This window comes from Rhinopithecus roxellana, chromosome 9, assembly GCF_007565055.1.
Source record: "Rhinopithecus roxellana isolate Shanxi Qingling chromosome 9, ASM756505v1, whole genome shotgun sequence".
Taxonomy (NCBI): domain Eukaryota; kingdom Metazoa; phylum Chordata; class Mammalia; order Primates; family Cercopithecidae; genus Rhinopithecus; species Rhinopithecus roxellana.
In genome coordinates, this window is record NC_044557.1 from 91,701,896 (window position 1) to 91,720,434 (window position 18,539).

The window sequence follows — 18,539 nt, forward strand, 5'->3', positions numbered from 1 at the left end:
CCTCTTGTTCCTCCTAGCCTTGGCACTGCCCTGTCTGTAACTGCCCACTCAACATCTGCACTTGGATGCCCACCTGGCCCCCCGAGCTTAGTGTGCTCAACACTAAGCTCCTAATCTTCCTCCCTAGACCCCAGCTAGGGGTTGCCAAAGTTTGTAAAGATATTGTAAATATTTTTGGCTTTGAGTGCAACATCCAGTTTTCTCTTTTGTGTTGTTTTTATTTTTACAAACTTTGAAAAGTGTAAAAGCCAAGCTGAACTCCCAGCTGTATGAAAGCAGGAAGCAGGCTCGGTTTGGTGCTCGGGCAGAGGTTGCCAACCCCATAGGTTGCCAACCCCTGCTGTACCCCATCTTGGGAAATGGCTACTCCTTTTCCCTTGCTCAGGTCAAAAGCATTGGGTCAGTCTTGACTGTCTCATTCATACCCACACATGATCCATTAGCAAATCCTGTGTGTTGTGTCTTTAACATGATCCAGCGTTCTCCTGCTTCTCAGCACCCTCATGCCATCCTTTTTGTACAGGCCACTGTCATCTCCTGCCTCCATTCTTGCAGTAGCCTCCTAACCTTTCCCTAGAACCTCTCCTCGTGACCACAAGTCCATTCTCAGCAAAACAGCCAGTGATCCTGTGGAAACAAAGGCCAGGTCATGCCACTCGCCTCCTGACCTTTCCCTGGAACCTCTCCTGGTCCCCACAAGTCCGTTCTCAGTAAAACAGCCAGTGATCCTGTGGAAACAAAGGCCAGGTCATGCCACTCCTCTCTGTTCAGAACCCTCCTGTCTATCTGCTATCATTCTGAGTGGAAGCCCAATTCTTCACCATGAGCTGCTTGATCCCCTCATCTCTTTGACCTCTTCTTCTAGTCTCCCCCAACTGGCATCTCTCCAGACATACTGCATTCATTCCCTTTATTTTTTATTTTTATTTTTATTTTTTGGAGACAGAGTTTTGCTTTGTTGCCCAGGCTGGAGTGCAGTGGTGTGATCTCGGCTCACTGCAGCCTCTGCCTCCCAGGTTCAAGCAAGTCTCCTGCCTCAGCCTCCCGAGTAGTTGGGATTACAGGCATGTGCCACCATACCCGGCTAATTTTTTGTATTTTTAGTAGAGATGGGGTTTCACCATGTTGGGCAGTCTGGTCTTGAACTCCTGACCTCAGGTGATCTGCCTGCCTCGGCCTCCCAGAGTGCTGGGATTACAGGCGTGAGCCACCATGCGCGGCCTCTCTTCATTCCTATTCCTCACACCTGCCAGGTATGTGCTCCTCTCAAGGCTTTTGCTTTGGCTCTTCCCTCTGCCTGGAGTGTTCTTTCTCCCTGTCTGAATGGATACCTCCTTCATGTCCTAGAGGTCTTTATTGAAGAGTCACTCTGAATGAGTCTTCCCTAGGTGCTCACATGGAGAGAGTCTCCATACCCCACCAAGTAGTCTAGACGCCCGTGGCTTCCTGAGCTGCTCTCCTTGGCTTATCTTTCTCTAGTGTATTATATAGTTTCCTTATTTACCACTTTTTTGTCTCTATTACTGGAACGATCCCACTAATTACTTCATACTCTCTTTCATGTTTTTTACTGTTTCTCTTTAAACCAACCCTTCTCCAATGTACTGTATAATTTCCTTATTTATGATGTTTCGTGTCTTCCACTAGATTGTAAGCTTCACAAGCAGGGATTTTCAACTTACTACATTTATTTTGTATCCTCAGCACTTAGAACAGGGCTTGGCTTATCAGAGGCACTCAATAAATTTGTGTTTATTGAATGAGTGGAAAATGTAAAGTGCCTTGCATAAAATGGCTGGGATATAGTAGTACTCACAAAGCGTCAGTTATTTTCTCTGTTTCATCTTAGATAATTCTGTTAAATCAAATGCTTGTGAATTAGGTATTTTAAAATATGGTCAAGGAACTTACCATTAAATGAATCATCTTGGGCATTTTTTAATGAAGTTAAAAGGAATTGAGTAATTACAATTACCCTTTCTTCTAACTACTTGTGAATCCAATTTTTCACATTTGCTGGCTTACTTAAAGTGATATATCCCTATCTGTGGCATTCCTATTTCCCGAAGGAACTCATTACTGTACCTTAGAAAAGATAGCTCGTTCTGGGTGAAGGTTTCAGTTAAAAAGGTTTGCCAGTCAATATGTACAAAGAGAGACATTGATCTATAAAGGGCCCGATTAAACCCTTTGTGTGTATGCCAACAGGATGTAAGAATTTAATGCAAAGATCATGCTGTAATGCAGTTCCCGCCTTTTGACTTTAAACAGGCCTAGACGTGATGTGCTACCTGGAGGTTTATACATGATTCTGCCCACCCATAGCAGATGGGGAAGGTTAAGCTGTACAGGGCCTTTATGTTATATAATCAAACAGGAATCCTCAAATCATGATATAAAAAGGTCTTTGGAGTTTATTACTGATTCCTTTGGGTCTCTCCCCTCCCCCTGATCCAGACTGCCCCTGGACATTTTAATTAAGAAGTTTTGGGGTAAAATTTGAAAAGAATTATCCAGGCTTCAGGCACTCTTGTAATGGGCAAGTGGAGATTTGAGTATGGAAATGAGGTTTGAGTGGAGTCAGTACCCTTTTTTCCTGTCCCGTCTTCAGTTTATGATAAGAGAGCTCGTGGCCGCAGCTGAAAATATTCTAGGAAATCTAAGTACGGAGTTTTGCTTTGTTTTCCTCCCCTGTCCTCTAAAAAGCAAAGCCACTCTAGGATAAAGTAGCCCCATGGCCTTTTGCTTCTAAAAACAGAAGCAGGAAGTAAATAGAAGATGGTCCCTGAGCACCTAGCTGGGGTGATCTTACAAGGTTAACTTGCAAGGCTTTAGTGAGACAGGTCTTTCTACTGCATCCTTGTCCCCTTGTCCTTCCTCCTACTTGCCCTTGGAGAAAAGGTGAAGGGGCAGGTATGGAAGTGTGGCTACTGGATGAACATGGTAGGTTTCTGTTGCTTATCCTTGGGCTGGAGTCTGGGTGATGGGTGGGAGAAGGTACGGCTAATTTCAGGGCCCCTAAATACCATTTTTAATAGGTTCACCCTGTTTGTGTTCATATGTAGCTCTTTTTTTCAGGTTTTTATAAACCACAAGATCCATTAGGAATAAGTGACCCCATACTATAAAATGAACTACGCAGCTAACTGAGCAATTAGCTTAGATTGATATACAGATTTAACTTTTTAATGAGGCTTGGCTACCTGAAACCTCACCAGGTAGAGGGGTCTCAGCTGCAAATGTCTGGCACAGTGTCTGTAACTTTCATCTAGCCCTGGTGCTGTGCTCTGTCATTTATGTGGCTTTGCACTGCCTTCGGTTTCTTTCCACCTCTGTCTCATGCTGATCCATCCCTCCTTGTATCAAAACTGATGTACTAATTACAGAGAATCATCAGGCCCTAAGTCTGCAGTTGCTTGAAGTTCAGCCTTTAAAGTACAGAGACTTCTTTAACTGTGTTTTTATTGCTGTAGCTATTTCTGTTCCGATTTGCCACTGCATAAATCACCACAGATGCTAGAACTGTGAAGATGTGTGCTTTGCAAAACACTTGGTGCAAAATGCCTGTTTTGCTTCCTGCAGGATGCTTTTCTCCCATGAGGCAGCAAATCTCTGTGTGCTGGGCTACATGGAGAAGTGAGGAGGTAGAGTAGGGAGAACCTTGGGCTCCAGAGGCAGGCCCAGACTGGAATCACTTCTTGCCTGAACAGTCTTGAACAGTGATCCCCATATGTAACATGGATGTTACATGTTTCCTGTGGCTCCTGTAACAAATTACCACAAAGTTAGCAACCTAGATCAACACAGATGTATTATGTTGTAGTTTGGAGGTCAGCTATCTAAAATCAAGGTATCAGCTGGGCTGCATTCCTTCTAGGAACTCTGGAGGGGAACCTGTCTCTGCATCCTGTGGCTTATGGACCCCTTCCTTCATATTCAAATCCAGCAGTCCAACATCTTCCAATCTCTTCTGTCCCTGCTTCCATCACCACGCTCCTTCTCTGACTTCAAGCCTCCTGCTTCCCTTTTATAAGGACCCTTGTGATTTCACTAGGACTACCTGGATAGGCCAGGCTAGTCCCCAGCTCAAGATCTTTGGCTTAATCACATCTGCAAACTCCTTTTTTTTTCTCCCCCCATATATGGTGGCATGTATAGGTTCTGGGGATTCGAATCTGGATATCTTTGGGAGGGCCATTATCAACCCACAGCATGGGGCTGCGGGAAGATTAATTGGGTTCATACTGTGGGTGTCAGCTCATGTATCCTTTCCTCTGGCACATGAACCAGTAGCTCTTAATGACACAGTATAAGAATGGATATTTGTAGCAGTTAATTTACATCATCTGGGAAAGATTAAATCACTATTTTTTTCAAATATTCTCTTATTCGGAAGGCACCGTGCAATAGTTAATATTTAAAGAGTATCACTGTTGAAAAGGGTAAAAGTCAGTTTTCTGAAGCAAAGTTAAAGTCAATTTCCTAAAAACTCTTAAAAATTTACTTATGTAAAATACCACCTTTTCCAGTAAGACTGGATAAACAGTCATAAGGAGGCATTTTTACTTTTATACCTCTAGAATAGTATTACTAATAACAGTTGAGATTTATGGAAATTCTTTCCTGTAAGTACTTTAGAGCTCCTTCAGGTTTGAGGTGCACATAAAATTTGATTTGGCAAGGATGATTTAATTTAGCAGATACTTCAAACAAGTTGCCTTAAGTTCCAAGGAATTTTTCATTGCTGTCTCTCTCTGTGTTCTGATGGAATCCAAATGCCAAAAGCTGAAGGTGACATTTTAAGTTTTTTTTTTTTTCTACCATTCCATTCCTTCTTAGTTTTATATATAACTCTACTTAAAGTAAGCAAGCAGCTGGAGTCATCCTCAGGGAAAGTCACCAAGCAGATGAGGTTGTAGTAAGAAACAAAGGGAACAACAGGTGCCACACATGTTAGCAGACTTGCTAGTGCCAAGTCGCCAGACTAGGGCTTCATAGATCCCACGGTGGCCCGCCCACAGCTGCCAGGAGGCAGGGAGCGATTGCCTTTCTTTTCAGAAGCAGAGAATGGGAGCTCAGCCTGTGGCTCCCTCACAGCTGAGCTTCGGAGGTCTAGGGCGACATGGGTGCCTTTGTGCTTCCACGTCCAGCTGGGAATAACTTCCTGCTTGAGCCCAGGGGCTTCAGCAAGGCAGGTGCCGTGCTGGCTCCCCCACCTAGCACACTGCTATCCCCCTTGCCTTCCATGTGGAGAGTCAACAGGAAGCAAAGTCTGAACTCTCTTAGGTTTGGTCACATCTCTTTATCTAACCTGAGGCAGGATAACAAGTATTCCTGTTTCTTCTTTCCTTCTCCTATTTTCAAGTCCCCTCTTCCCTTTCTAACAGGGTAGCCTGGGTAATGTTTTACCTGGCTAAGGCTGGAGTAAAGAGCAGAGCTCAGGATTCTCTGACTCCAGACCCTGTGCTGGCTTTCACTGTCTGGTGATCCTTAAATTCAGCCAGCATCCAGTTTCCAGGCCCAGGCAGTGCTCGAAAGGACAGAGGTCAGCTTTGCTTCATCATTCATGGACATGCAGTCCCAGCACTCATGGTTAGGCAAAGAAAGAGGCTCCTTCCAAAAGAACACTTGAAAGTGGAGAGAGATTTTGCGAAGATGTGCCTCACCTTTGGAGAGATGAACAAATAATGGAAATGACATTTTCGTGCCTGCATCCCCATCTTCGAAGGAGAGTTCAACCAAATCACACATTTTTAAAGGGAAATGGAGCTGCTAGTGAAACATTGTGTTTCCAGAAAGCTGCGGTGTCTGCAGTGGAAACCTCCAGCAAGCCTAGCACACAGAAAGACGTCTAACTGAAAACTACAGGGCCGGGAACACTGATGGGGTCCCTTTCCTTCCACCGGCAACATCAGACTGCATAAATCCACAAACTGCCATACAGTCCTCAAAGTTTATATCTTTGAACTACACGACACATCTTTCCTTTCTTAAACAAATTTGTTGCCAGTTCTCAAGAACCTTCTAAGGAAGGTGGCCTGTTTTGTTGTTGTGTTATTTTTCTGTTTTCATTTTTAAAATTAAAGTACACACACACACAGTTCAGAAGTATACAGCTCAATGGATTGTTACAAAGGAGGCGCACCTGTGTAACTACAGTCTAGAAGAAACAGCACACTTCCAGCCTCTTGGCAGTTTCTTCCTCCCGCGACATTATTGCCCATCTCTCTTGCCCAGAGGTAACTACTTACTGCCCTGACTTCTAGCACTGTAACTTGCTTTTCCTTGTCTTTGAACTTCATAGAGTTGATTCATACAATATGTGTTCTTTTATGTCTGGCTTCTTCCTTTTCACAGTATGGTTGTGAGATTCATCTAGTTTGTTATGATTTTGACTTTTACCATCTGGGCCTGTAGGTCAAATAAAGAACTTCATAGGGAAATGAGATTCCAAATTCTGTGGTTTCTGACCAGGAAATCTTTGTTCCCACAGTCAATTTTTTTTATCCCCCACTGTGGCAATACATTTGCAGTCAGCTTTGAGTGTGTGTTCTGCAACAGTGTTTCTCCAAAAGTGGTATGACTCAGCTTTGCTTTGTCCTTATTTACAAGGCGTGGCTCAGAATGACATTTGACTGTTTACAGAAATTAAATTCTTCCCCAGAGGTAAAGAAGTGACTACTCCTGAAGTTTTTTGCAAAATTAGGCCACTGGTTCTTTTTTTGTGAAGAAGAGGGAGAAAGATGCTTGGTCAGAAAGAGCACCCATAAGTCAGTGCACTGCCAGTCAAGACTGAGGTGCTGTTTTTTAAAAGACTGTGAACTTTCAAGTTCAGAAGCCATGGGTATCATTTTATGGCTCTGCGTTGAAAGATCTGTCTTCTGGTTTGTGTGCAGTAACGGATGAAACATCTTAGCCTTTCAGAGATGGGTGCTAATGATCTGAAATGCTTTTCTGTTAGAGTGCAGACAACGTGAAAACAATGTTCATAAAAATCCAGCCTCTTCCTCCAAGTGTGCCCACAATTCTATCACCTAACAAATTCTTTAAAAATCTTTATTCATGTTCATATGGAATGGCTATATAGTTATAGTGAAAAGATATAATTCTTATTAATATTATAATAATCCTTTGTTGCTTGTACAGTTCATTTATAACAAGTTTAAGAGTTATATGTTGCACTAAAGTGATCTATGAGTTGTATGACCATTCCCTTATTTCTGGACAATGTGTTATTTTCATTTTTCCTCCCATTATTATAACTTATGTAGCAGGGGCTTCTTTCTTGCATATATAAATTTTTTCTTCTTTTGAATTAACTCCTTAGGACACATTTCCAGGAGCAGGATGGCTATTTTGTTTTGGTGATTTTAATTGTGCATTGCACTGCCAACTTCCTTTCCAAAAAATTGTACCAGAAATAAGGAAGTGTCCCAGCTTAACTCTTCCATTTTTAACACTTTGTTACTAAAAATGTCTAGTTTCTTAGTTTAATGGGTATCAAATCTTACCATGTTATAATTTTTATTTATATGATAGCTCGTAAAATCAAACAGGTATTATGACAGTTAAATGAGTTAATGGTCATAAAGCATTTGTAGCATTGGTTCATAGTGCTGTGTAGAAGAGTGCTATCATTGGACTTTTTCAGTTAATTAAATCTGATTCTGTCCTCTCTAGAGAACACTGTTTGGTCAAGCCCTATTTTGGCCTGCTTTCTGGGCTCTTGGTGTTTTATAGTCATACATTCACTGTTCATTCCACAGCTATACTTCTTGGACTCTTGGTTGCAGCTGACAGAAACTCATTTGAGGTCACAGAAGTCGCCAAGGGGCATTTATGGTAAACTTACTTGGAATCTTACAGAGACTCAGGGCCTTTGTGTTTGAGTTCCTTCTTCCCAGTGCTGTGTTCACCTCTTCCTCATGTGGCTGGTCTCCTTACCCTTCCATCTTGTGTAACGTCACTTCCTCTCAGAGGCCTTCCCTGACAGCCTGGCCACATGGCCGCACCCCTTCCACACTCCCTCATGCTCCACCGTGGCTCCTTGCCTTTGTCCTTCGTGGCCTGTTGCAATTGGTAATTCTTTGTTGGAATACTTGCTGGTTGTCCATTTAGGTGATGAGCGCCAGAAGCAGGGCCTCTGGTGTCTTGTCCACTCTCCTCTCCTGGGGTCAGGCATGGTCCTGGCACCCAGCGGCACCTCCGTGAATGCTCGCTGAGTGAATGGACACAGCCAGCCAGGCGATTGTCTTCATCCTCCACCTTTGGTCCTCTCTGCTTCCTTACTTCATACTGATGTCCTGTCTCTGTCTCTGTATGCTGTGCTCTCCTCTCACTCCCTGTAGATTGGCTTTCTTACTAGTTTCACCCACAGACTGAAAATACAACTCTCATCCACTCCTGAGTTGCAAGCTTCACATCTGGACAGTTCTGATTCCGGGCTCAGCTACAGTCTCTTGTCCACCGTGGTCCAATCTCCTGTGACTTGGAGTGGGGAGATGGTGGGTAGGACCACATATCACTGGCCCGTGTGATGCCCTGTGTGACCATGTTGATTATGGGGAGGGGAGAAAGGGTGGCTGAACAGACTTCTGAATGGGGTGCTCCTATACATTAACTGCTAGCCTTACCTCCAGGATGCTCTCACCTCCAAGCACTGAGGACATGGCATGAAAATTGCAGTCTTGTCTCAAAGTCCCCACAACCTGCAAGGGTGCCAGACGGACCAACCAAGGTGAATCAGTGCACTGCTTCGGTGATGGCAACCAAAGCCAAAACCCAAAATCTCCACTCTCATGAGGCGAACATTCTCGTGAGTGAGATGGTTAACAAACACTATAAATCAATAAAGTGTGTGGTATATTACAGTGGAAATATGAAGACATCTAGAATATGAAGAAAATTGAGAGATGAAAATAAAAATATGAATATGAAATGATTCCATTTCAGTATGAAAATATAAACTGAGAAATGCTAAAAATGAATCAGTAAAGGGGTATAGGGACTGTGATTTTAAACAGAATGGGCTGAAAGGACTCAGTGTGAAGGTGACATTTGAACAGAGACTTGAGGGAGATGAGGCAACAGAGCATGGCATATCTGGGATGGGCACCCCAGGCTCTGGGAACAGCAGGTGCAGAGGTCTGGAGGTGGGTGGGTGGACTGTGTCTATGGATTGGAGAGAGGTGAAGGCAGTGCATGAGCTCCAAGAGGTGACAGGGAGCCACACACCCCTGTGCCCTGCAGCCACTACAAAGCTCCTGGCTTTTGCTCTGGGTGGAGATGAGGCCAGATAGGGTGTTGGGAATAGGAGGAGGAGGAGGTTTTCTGTAAACTCTGCTGTTACAACTGTTTACTTACACTTTGATATAGTTGCACAAACCTTTTTCTTTGCTCTGTTTTTATGCTTTTTGTTTTAGGTATATTGATTTAGGCTGGCTTAATTAGAACTGAATACTTGGATTGTCAAGTATCTCGGAGTGTCAGGGAGGTACAGGTCTGGAGGACACTGCACTCAGCTGAACGGTCCACTGTGGGGTCACCTGTATGCACCCCCAGCCTCATCCTTCAGGGGGCTGCTTTTCAGATGCTTGCAGGCCCAGTCCCTGAGTCCACTCTCACAGCAGACAGGGATTACCTCCCCATTTTTCTGATGAGGCCTCTGAGTAGCATAGAAGAAAGAACCCAGGGTCACTCAGGGTGAGCAGGACAGGGCCAGAAAGAGAACATAGTTCCCCTGCAACTGGCTCTTCTTGGGCAGTCCTTTCTGATGGGTAGTCACCTTCTAATGGGTAGTCACCTTATGTGTTAGTGGCACAGATATGCCATTGCTGGTATAAATTCCTCCTTCCATTTGGGAAATTGTATCACACCCTTATTAGCTGAAAAGATTCTTATATGGCTATGAATGGAGGCGTTAGAGTGAACAGACTGGGGGCCAAATCTGGGCTCTGCCACTTACCACTTCGCGATCTGACAAGTGACTCAGAGTCTTGATCCCAGGTCCTCATCCGTGGAAGGGCGACACTGCCTGCCTCCTGGGCTTTTGGTGCGTGGTAAGATTGTACACGTCATGCCCCAGCACAACTCATGATGCCTAGTAGTCCAGTGGTAGACCTAGCCAGGTATATTTTGGGGAAAAGGAATTACTTTTTAACAGTCAACCTCTTTTCTTTGTAGTCATTCTTTTCTTCCCCTGGTATTCTGGGTGATTCGCATCCACATACAGCCATTTGATGTGCATCTCCCAGCATTCTGAGGTCAGTCTCACCTCGAGTAAATACTAGGTTTTGCAGTTGACTCTGCCTGTAAGTCTCAGAAGTCTCTTAATAGAAAACCATCTGACGGTCTCAAAGTATTATGATTAGTCATGAATCTGCATCCCATTATTTTAATTAGGCAGCAAACAAATTATGTCAGGTGCTCTCCCAGGCTTGTTTGATAGGTGCTGGCTGTGGTTGCTGAAAACATTGGTAATATTTATTGCCAGAGCTCTGATGCTTCAGTAAGGGATGGCTTTTAGCTGCTGCCTTCTTTTCTTGTCTCTTGCAGAGTCTTGGAAGTACATCCATAAAAGGCTGACTCTTGATTTCAAACGAGGCAATTCTATTTATTCATTTTAGGGCTCTTTTTTTAGCACTTAATCTGTTACTCTTTGACGCAAGTGTTTGATAATGAATGACAGAATATTTATCAACTTAGAGAATGGTTCCATTAGCTCTGCTTCTCCCACTCTAGTGGTGAAGAACACAGCACGATTTTGCCCAGGCTGCCCAGCATAAGGATGCTGTACACACATGAGCCATGTGTCAGTGGAGAAGTGTGTTTAGCTGAGATTCCACTGGAGCTGTGTAGAAATGTGTGGCCCTATGTTTAAAAGAAGATGTTACTGTATTTTTTTTTTTTAAGTTCTAATTGCTCTCTAATTGTAACTGTGTGACTTACAAGTGAAAAAGTTTCCTTATACTTTGGGCTTGCAGAATTAATACAATTTAGAATTTTGGGTTCATTCACCTGGAATAATAGATACAACTGTGGTATTAATATTTGTTTCCTTTTGCTGCTCTTATTGAGAGTGATGTTCATATAAGACGTACAAAATTTTTGCTCAGTTCAGTTTAATGAAATGCATGGAATATATTCAGTCTGTGTGTGCACTCATGCGCTGGGGTACCAAGATGAGTAAGATGTGGTCCCTGTCCATGGGCAGCTGAAGGCAGCCCCTGCCTTGTACAAGGCTGTAGAGGTGGAGCATAGACTGATGCAAGTGAACAGTGTGTAGGGAGCCTGTGGAGGGCTGCCTGTTGGCCCAGTTACCGGAGTGTTCAATTTGAGTTCTGAATTAATAGGAAGAATGGCCAGATGCTGCGAGACAGTGCATTCCAGGCATGGAAAATGTTAGCAAAGGCTCAGGGGTCTGAGATTGCAAAGGCAAGGCAGAAAGTTTGGAGAACTCAAGGAGTTCACTGTTATGAGCCTAAATACAGAGGGGACAGGCACAAGAGGAAGTCAGAGAGAGGGGTGGGGTGGGTTGGGGAGAGTTGGTTCTGATTCTGGAGGGCCTTCTCTGCTGAACTCTGGAACATCAACTTTGCTCTGAAGTTGGGGCCATTGGTTGGTTCTCATGGCTTGACTGTGGGATGGTTTATGCTGTAGATCATCTGGATAGAAGATGAGGCATCAGGATGCATGTGTGGATAGATGTGTGGGTTGTGGATGGATGGATGGACGGATGGATGTATGGATGGATGGATGGTAGTGTTTTATGAAGGCAAGGAAACCAGCTTAGGGGCTTTTGCTGTTGTCCAAGAAAGAAATGAGGAGGACCTAAACTGGTGTGGAGGTGTTGGAAATAGAGAGAAATAGACAGACATGAGAAATATTTAGGAGATGAAATCAGGTGCTGAAAAAAATGAGGTGAGTGTAACTTAGGGCCATAAAGATGTTGAGGAAGGCTACTGGGTATCTGATGTAGGTGATCAGATGGGTGATTAACTGGGAAGGCTGGAGGTGGAAGCTGTTTGGTGAAGAAGATGTGTCCAGCTTAGGACATTTGGGACAGCTAAGTAGCTGGTCCAGCAGGCAGTTGTATACTCAAGTCTCAGATTCAGAGAAGAGATCAGAGTAGAAGATGCTGATTTTGGCGTCAAAGGTTTACAAAAGCCTGTAGGGGTCAGTTATATGCAAGGATGCTTGCAGAGTTAGAATAGGAGGGTGGGCTGGAACACTGTGGAACATCAGCAGCCTAATGATATCTGCCCTGATGAGAGAGAATGCCTCAGGGATACTCAAAATGAATAGAGAGGCCCAGAGAGGGGGGTATTGTTATGGAGTCAAAGGAACAGAAGATTTCCAAAGGGTGAACTCTTAATGGAGTCACATTAAGAGTCATCCAGTAACATACAGGCCAAAATCCGCCATTGGCTTGGCATCCTAGTGAGAACAGGTTTCCAGGTGAGCTGGCAGTGAATAGAGGGGAGGGGAATGTCTAAGAGGGAAAGGTGCAAGAGCATTCTAGAAGGAGCCAGTGCTTCTGGGAACCCAGCCACAGTGGCTGCGGGTGTCATGCCCTGAGGAGGTTTACACCATTAGAAGCTGCTTGTTGAATTCTTTACTGCTATATGAAGTAGGCCACATTTACGTTTGGTTACACATGTTTGTATTATTGCTTGTTGAGGTTTTATTTATGCTAATCAGAGGCAAAATGTAGTGTACCTCATATATCTATTAACTTGTTTTAACATACCCCATTATTGAATGTTTAAATATTGCTAAAACCTTAATCTTTTTAAGAGCAGTGGTTTACGTTTCCCTAGTTTTCTTTCTAGCATGGTCTCAAAAATGCCTTTGGCACTCCAACCAGAGTTAGGAGTTCTGCAACACAGATCCTGCACTTTGCTGACCATCATCCTGCAGACTCACCAGACTTTCAGGGTTATGTCTGAGGTCCTTGTGAGGTGGTCCAGGCCCTTGACATTCTGGGCCGGCAACCTCTCCGGCTCAGCTCTTGACTTTCCGCAGACCTCACACTCCAGGAAGGCAGATGCAGCTCCTGCACTCCAGGAAGGAAGATGCAGCTGCTCCACTTTCCTGAGCACTCTGTGGTCCATTCCCCTGCAATCTCATCTGTGTGCGCCCCTCTCCCTCGATACCCTTCTCTCTGGACACACCCTTACTCTTTCTTTAGGAGCCTGATGGAATGTCATTGCTCATGGGGCCTCCCCAGGTGGAGCTGGCTGTGCCTCTCCATCCCTAGGGAGCGCCTCTCCACTCCCAGCTGTTGAAGACTGAGAGTGCTGCATTGTGCCTGTGCACCTTGTCGCTGTTCCCTTCTGAGATTCTGATCCTCACATGGCAAGGAACACCTTTGTGTACCTGGCTCCATGCCTGGCACTTCATTCACAGTGGGAGCTGCTGGCCTGATGACGCTCACCTTGTCCTCCGCTTCTTTCCAGGGAAGCAGTTTAAATGCACGGTGTGTGACTACACAGCGGCCCAGAAGCCACAGCTGCTGCGGCACATGGAGCAGCATGTCTCCTTCAAGGTAAGAGGGCTCTGGAGAAGGAGGCAGATGTTCAGGCAGAAAAGGCATCACTTTTCAAAGTGAAGATGGAGAAAGCATTCTTTCATTATTTGTTGGCATTCCCTTTGCTTTGGGGCCCCCTTAGCTGGTACATATGGAGTCTGAGGCATAGTGCAGTTTATTTGTGCTCTCTCGTTCCAGAAGCGTAGCATTTCTCTGTAATTTGGAAACCAAGTCAAAGATGCGTAAGAGGATGCAGACAGAAGAAAAGGCACAGTCTTTGCATGAAAGCACTGGAATGATTTAGAGGAAGGCTTGCAGGCTTTAGGGACACTTATTTTTGCTTTCAGATCCTGGATTGCCGCAGGTGAGTCACCTGATAAAGCAGGTGTGATGAAGCCCACCTGGCAAGCAGTTGTAAAAACTGGAGATTGTGTTCAGGAGTGTCCACCACAGTGCCCAGCGTGTTGCAGGCGCTCAGGAGATGGTGGCCTTCCATATTCTTTTAATGCCTCTAATTGGTGTTTCTTCAGGGTGGGTGGTAATGCTTATCTGCCTAGCCACTGCTTATGATGCAGTTACTGACAACAATAACTAGGGTCCAGTAATTTGTTCAATAAACTGTTCTGCTCAGCACTTGGGGAAACTTGACCCTTAAAATTACTGCTGTTGCTGGCACAGCAGCATGGCACACATGACACACATGGAAAGGAATCATTCCATTTGTAAACTTGTTGCTCTAAAATGGTTTTTGAAATTGTGTCTGCCATTACATCCCAGAGAATCATAGAACGTGGGAGGGACGGCGGGGCATCTGTTTTGTCCCGCTGGACTTGCAGCTGGAATCACCCCAAACGTGGTGGCAGTGGAATTCCTGTCAGGCAGTGCCCCGAACCATCCTGATATAGGGCCTATTGTGATTCCAGACAAAGAAGCACTAAACACTGGGGTGGTTTGTTTAAAGCAATTACTAAGTCCTTGCCACAGACAGCAAGAGGACAGGGGTGTGGGGTGTTCTGCTGGGGTGTGTCCACAGCGAGGCAGTCAGGGTATGGAGTTTTATGAGTGGTGATGGAATTTGGCTCAGGGCCAAGGCTTGTTTCTTTCAGTGGTGTCTTGGGCAACAATCTAGGTACTCCTCTTTTTTTTTTTTTTTTTTGAGAAGGTGTCTCACTCCTCTGTCGCCCAGGCAGGAGTGCAGTGATCTTGGCTCACTGCAACCTCCGTCTCCCAGGTTCAAGCAATTCCTCTGCTTCGGCCTCCCAAGCGGCTGGGATTACAGGGTATCTCAGCCTGCTACCACGCCCAGCTAATTTTTGTATTTTTAGTAGAGACGGGGTTTCACCATGAACAACCTAGATGCTTTTATTGGTGCCTGAGAACGTTTGAGTTCTGCTTCAAGCCTACTGGGAAATCCTGCAGCTGGCTGGGCTCACAGAGCAGTCAGGGCACCCTGATTTTTGGTCGAACACAGAAAGAAAGCACTGGAGAGCTGGGCGACCCTACACCAGCACACTGCTAGCTTGTGTTTATTGAACGTCCATTGTGTGCAGGCCCTGTACCAGGAACTTCATGTTCATCATCTAGAGTCTTCTTCTTGGTACATATTATCTTCCATCTTTGAAATACGAAGATTCTAAACCTCAGAGAAGCTAACTGATCACCTGTCAGTCTTTTCTACCATGCCTATATCCACTGACTTCAGTCACTATGATGATATTGACTCACCTGCATTCAGCACTTCTGAGGTGACGAGGACTTTCCCCACTGGCAAGTTTATTTTATGCTCAGAACAGCTTTGTGGGAGGTGAACTTTCATGGTTCCCTCTCTTGTAGTTGAAGACTCTGAGTGTCAGAGGGAGGCTCAGTGGGATCTGCTGGAATGCCTTCAATGTCCAGGAAGTGAAGAAGCTAAAATGTGCACTTCATCCTCTCACTCCTAGTCCTGTTCTTTTCTCACTGCATGTTCTCAGTTACTTTTTGGGGGCGGAAAGGGAGAAATTGGAGAAACTAAGGATGTTGAAAGGTGTTGCTTATATAGCTGCTTTTTAAAATCACCGATACTGACCATGAGTTTCTTAGGTAGGACCCATATGTCATCTAGTGGGATCGTGGCAGTGTCTGAATCAAGAATGGTCTTTAGCGTTATGCATATTTGTGTACATATTTAAAATTAAGAGCTTTATCTCACCTTTCATAGCATGTAGGTGTACTTCTTTGGGGGACTAGTGCAATTATTGTGCTAGAGAATAGACAGCTAAGGCAAATTTCACTTTGTAGGTGAGAAAATTAGACCCAGTGAGGTTAATTATTTTCCTGGCTTTTGCAGCGTTGCTACTAGACTTTGCAATCATTCCTTGGTTTTCACTGTGAAACATTTTCCTTCCCTAACCGGACCTAGCTGAAATAGACTTTGTGCCCTGAAAGGCGATTGGTTTTTATTGTTGTTGTTTTGTTTTGTTTTTAAGATTGGGGACTATCTGGTTTATGTGCAGAGGAAATGGATTTGGGGGTGGTTTCAATTCAGGAATCACTCACATTTGTATTATTATTATTATTTATTTATTTATTTATTTTTTGAGACGGAGTCTCACTGTCACCCAGGCTGGAGTGCAGTGGTGTGATCTCTGCTCACTGCAACCTTCGCCTCTTGGGTTCAAGCAATTCTCTGCCTCAGCCTCCTGAACAGCTGGGATTGCAGGCGCCCACCACCACGCCTGGCAATTTTTTTTGTATTTTTAGTAGAGATGGGGTTTCACCATCTTGGCCAGGTTGGTATTGAACTCCTGACCTCGTGATCCACCCGCCTTGGCCTCCCAAAGTGTTGGGGTTACAGGCGTGAGCCACCACGCCTGGCCACATATGTATTATTAACTTCTGCCATTACGTAGTTGGTGTCCAGTGCTGGGCCTCAGGACCTGCTGCACTGAGCTGGACCTGGTGTCATGGCTGGTTTCCCTTGGGCTCCCTGTGGATTTTTACTTCCTCCCTATTGAATGGTACTATAGATGGGAATGAGATTCAGACCTGAGTGAGAAGCAGGAAATCCAGCCTTAGTTTCTCTCATCCCACAAGTTAGGGTACTCATCAAATGCATGTCAATTCAGGTGGTGTTTCTCAGTTAATTGGGACTGACAAAGCAAAATGAAATTGCTTCATACCAACCCCTCATCCAAATACTGGTAATCACTCTCTCTCTGTTGTGTTCACTTCCCACTCTCTGTGTTAATTTCCTATTGCTACTGTAACAGATTACCACCAATTTAGTGGCTTAAAATAGCTCAGATTGATTCTTACATTTCTGTAGTTTGGAAGTCTATCACACATCTCACTGAGATAAAATCAAGGTGTTGGCAGGGGTGCATTTTTTCTGGAGGTTCTGGGAAAAAAATCCACTTCCTTGCCTTTCTGGCTTCTAGAGGTGACCTGCATTCCTTGGCTCATGGCCACTCCCTTCATATTCACAGCTGGCAACATGGCATCTCTCACCATGTCTCCTTCTCTGACTCTCCTCTTCTGCCTCCTCTTCTACCTTTAAGGACCCTTGTGGTTACACTGAACCCACTGAGATAGTCCACAATAATGAATGTCCTTATCTTAAGCTCAGATGATTAGTAAACTTAATACCGCCTGCAGTCTTAATTTCTTTTTGCCATTCTAGGTAACACATTTATGGGTTCTGGGGATTGGGATGTGGACTTTTTTGAGGGCCATTATTCTGCCAACCATATTCCCCCACTTTTCTTCCTTTTACGTCAACTCTGTGGTAGAGCATTTCAGCAAGATCAGAAAATATGCAATATTCATACATATTCCAATGGCAAACATTACAAAGAAATCAAGTCTCTCTTTTTTACTAATCTTAGATTAGATCTCAACGTCCTCACACAGATGCTACTAATCAATTGCAATTGGCTTACAAGATGAAATCAGTTTGCTTTTCTTGATGTAGATGTACAATTTACAATATATGATTTGTATCAGGGAGTACTATAAGGGCAAATTTCCTGTATTGCCTTTTGAAATGGCATATTTCTTATTTGTATATTTATTTTAAAAATAAAATTAATGTGTTCACTAAATAAGATTTGGAAAGTACTTGTTGATTCCTTTCCATATGGATTTTTTTGGATATTATTTAGACATGGTTGAGGTCATACTATAAATACAGAATTTCTTTTTCTTTTTCTTTTTTTTTTTTTTTGATGGAAATTGGAGCCTAGGTTTACCACTGATAAAGCTCTATTGGAGAATGTGGCTTAGATGACTGGCCTGATGGTTTGCTGTTAGGGTACCTTCCTAGTGAAAGGCAGGGCCAGGGAGCTTATATGCAATTTTTTTTTTTTTTTTTTTTTGAGACGGAGTCTCGCTCTGTCGCCCAGGCTGGAGTGCAGTGGTGTGATCTCGGCTCACTGCAAGCTCCGCCTCCCGGGTTCACGCCATTCTCCTGCCTCAGCCTCCCGAGTAGCTGGGACTACAGGTGCCCACCACCTCGCCCAGCTAGCTTTTTGTATTTTTTTTTTTTTTTAGTAGAGACGGGGTTTCACCATGTTAGCCAGGATGGTCTCGATCTCCTGACCTCGTGATCCGCCCGTCTCGGCCTCCCAAAGTGCTGGGATTACAGGCTTGAGCCACCGCGCCCGGCCTATGCAATTTTTAATATTGTCTTTTTAATCAGCATTTCATAGGTGTTTTCCATTTTATGAAAATGTGTTTATAAACTACTTTTAATGGCTGCTTAAGGATGATTATCATAGTTTAACATTCCTTTCATAATTGGATAGTTCAGTCATTCCCGGTTTCTGTTGTTGTAAGTAACCCTACAATGGATATCTTTATGCCAAAAGCATTTCCATGTCATCCTCAAATCTAAACAGCTATAAAACACTGGGTGAAGCCCATCAAACCTCTGAGAATTCACAAATAGTAAAGATGTTATTTTCTCTTCTTGCAGATGCAATTAAAATGCATTCCCTAGGGCGGAACTGATATTTTCAACCTTAAAGAGGTGCCA

General features: G+C 44.1%; 1 protein-coding gene across 2 annotated transcripts in view; it reads left to right on the forward strand.

Annotated features, from left to right (window-relative positions):
* The window catches only part of ZFAT (zinc finger and AT-hook domain containing), a 239,570-nt gene that overhangs the window by 137,192 nt on the left and 83,839 nt on the right, over positions 1-18,539 (forward strand). The window contains exons 11-12 of one of the 2 annotated variants that reach the window (XR_004059297.1): positions 13,458-13,546; positions 13,727-13,892. Coding sequence is in view for 1 of the 2 variants with exons in the window: in XM_010380280.2 (XP_010378582.1) it covers positions 13,458-13,546 (89 nt within the window). In the remaining variant the exon portion in view is untranslated. The remainder of the gene's footprint in view (positions 1-13,457; positions 13,547-13,726; positions 13,893-18,539) is intronic. The other variant, XM_010380280.2, reaches the window with a different exon arrangement.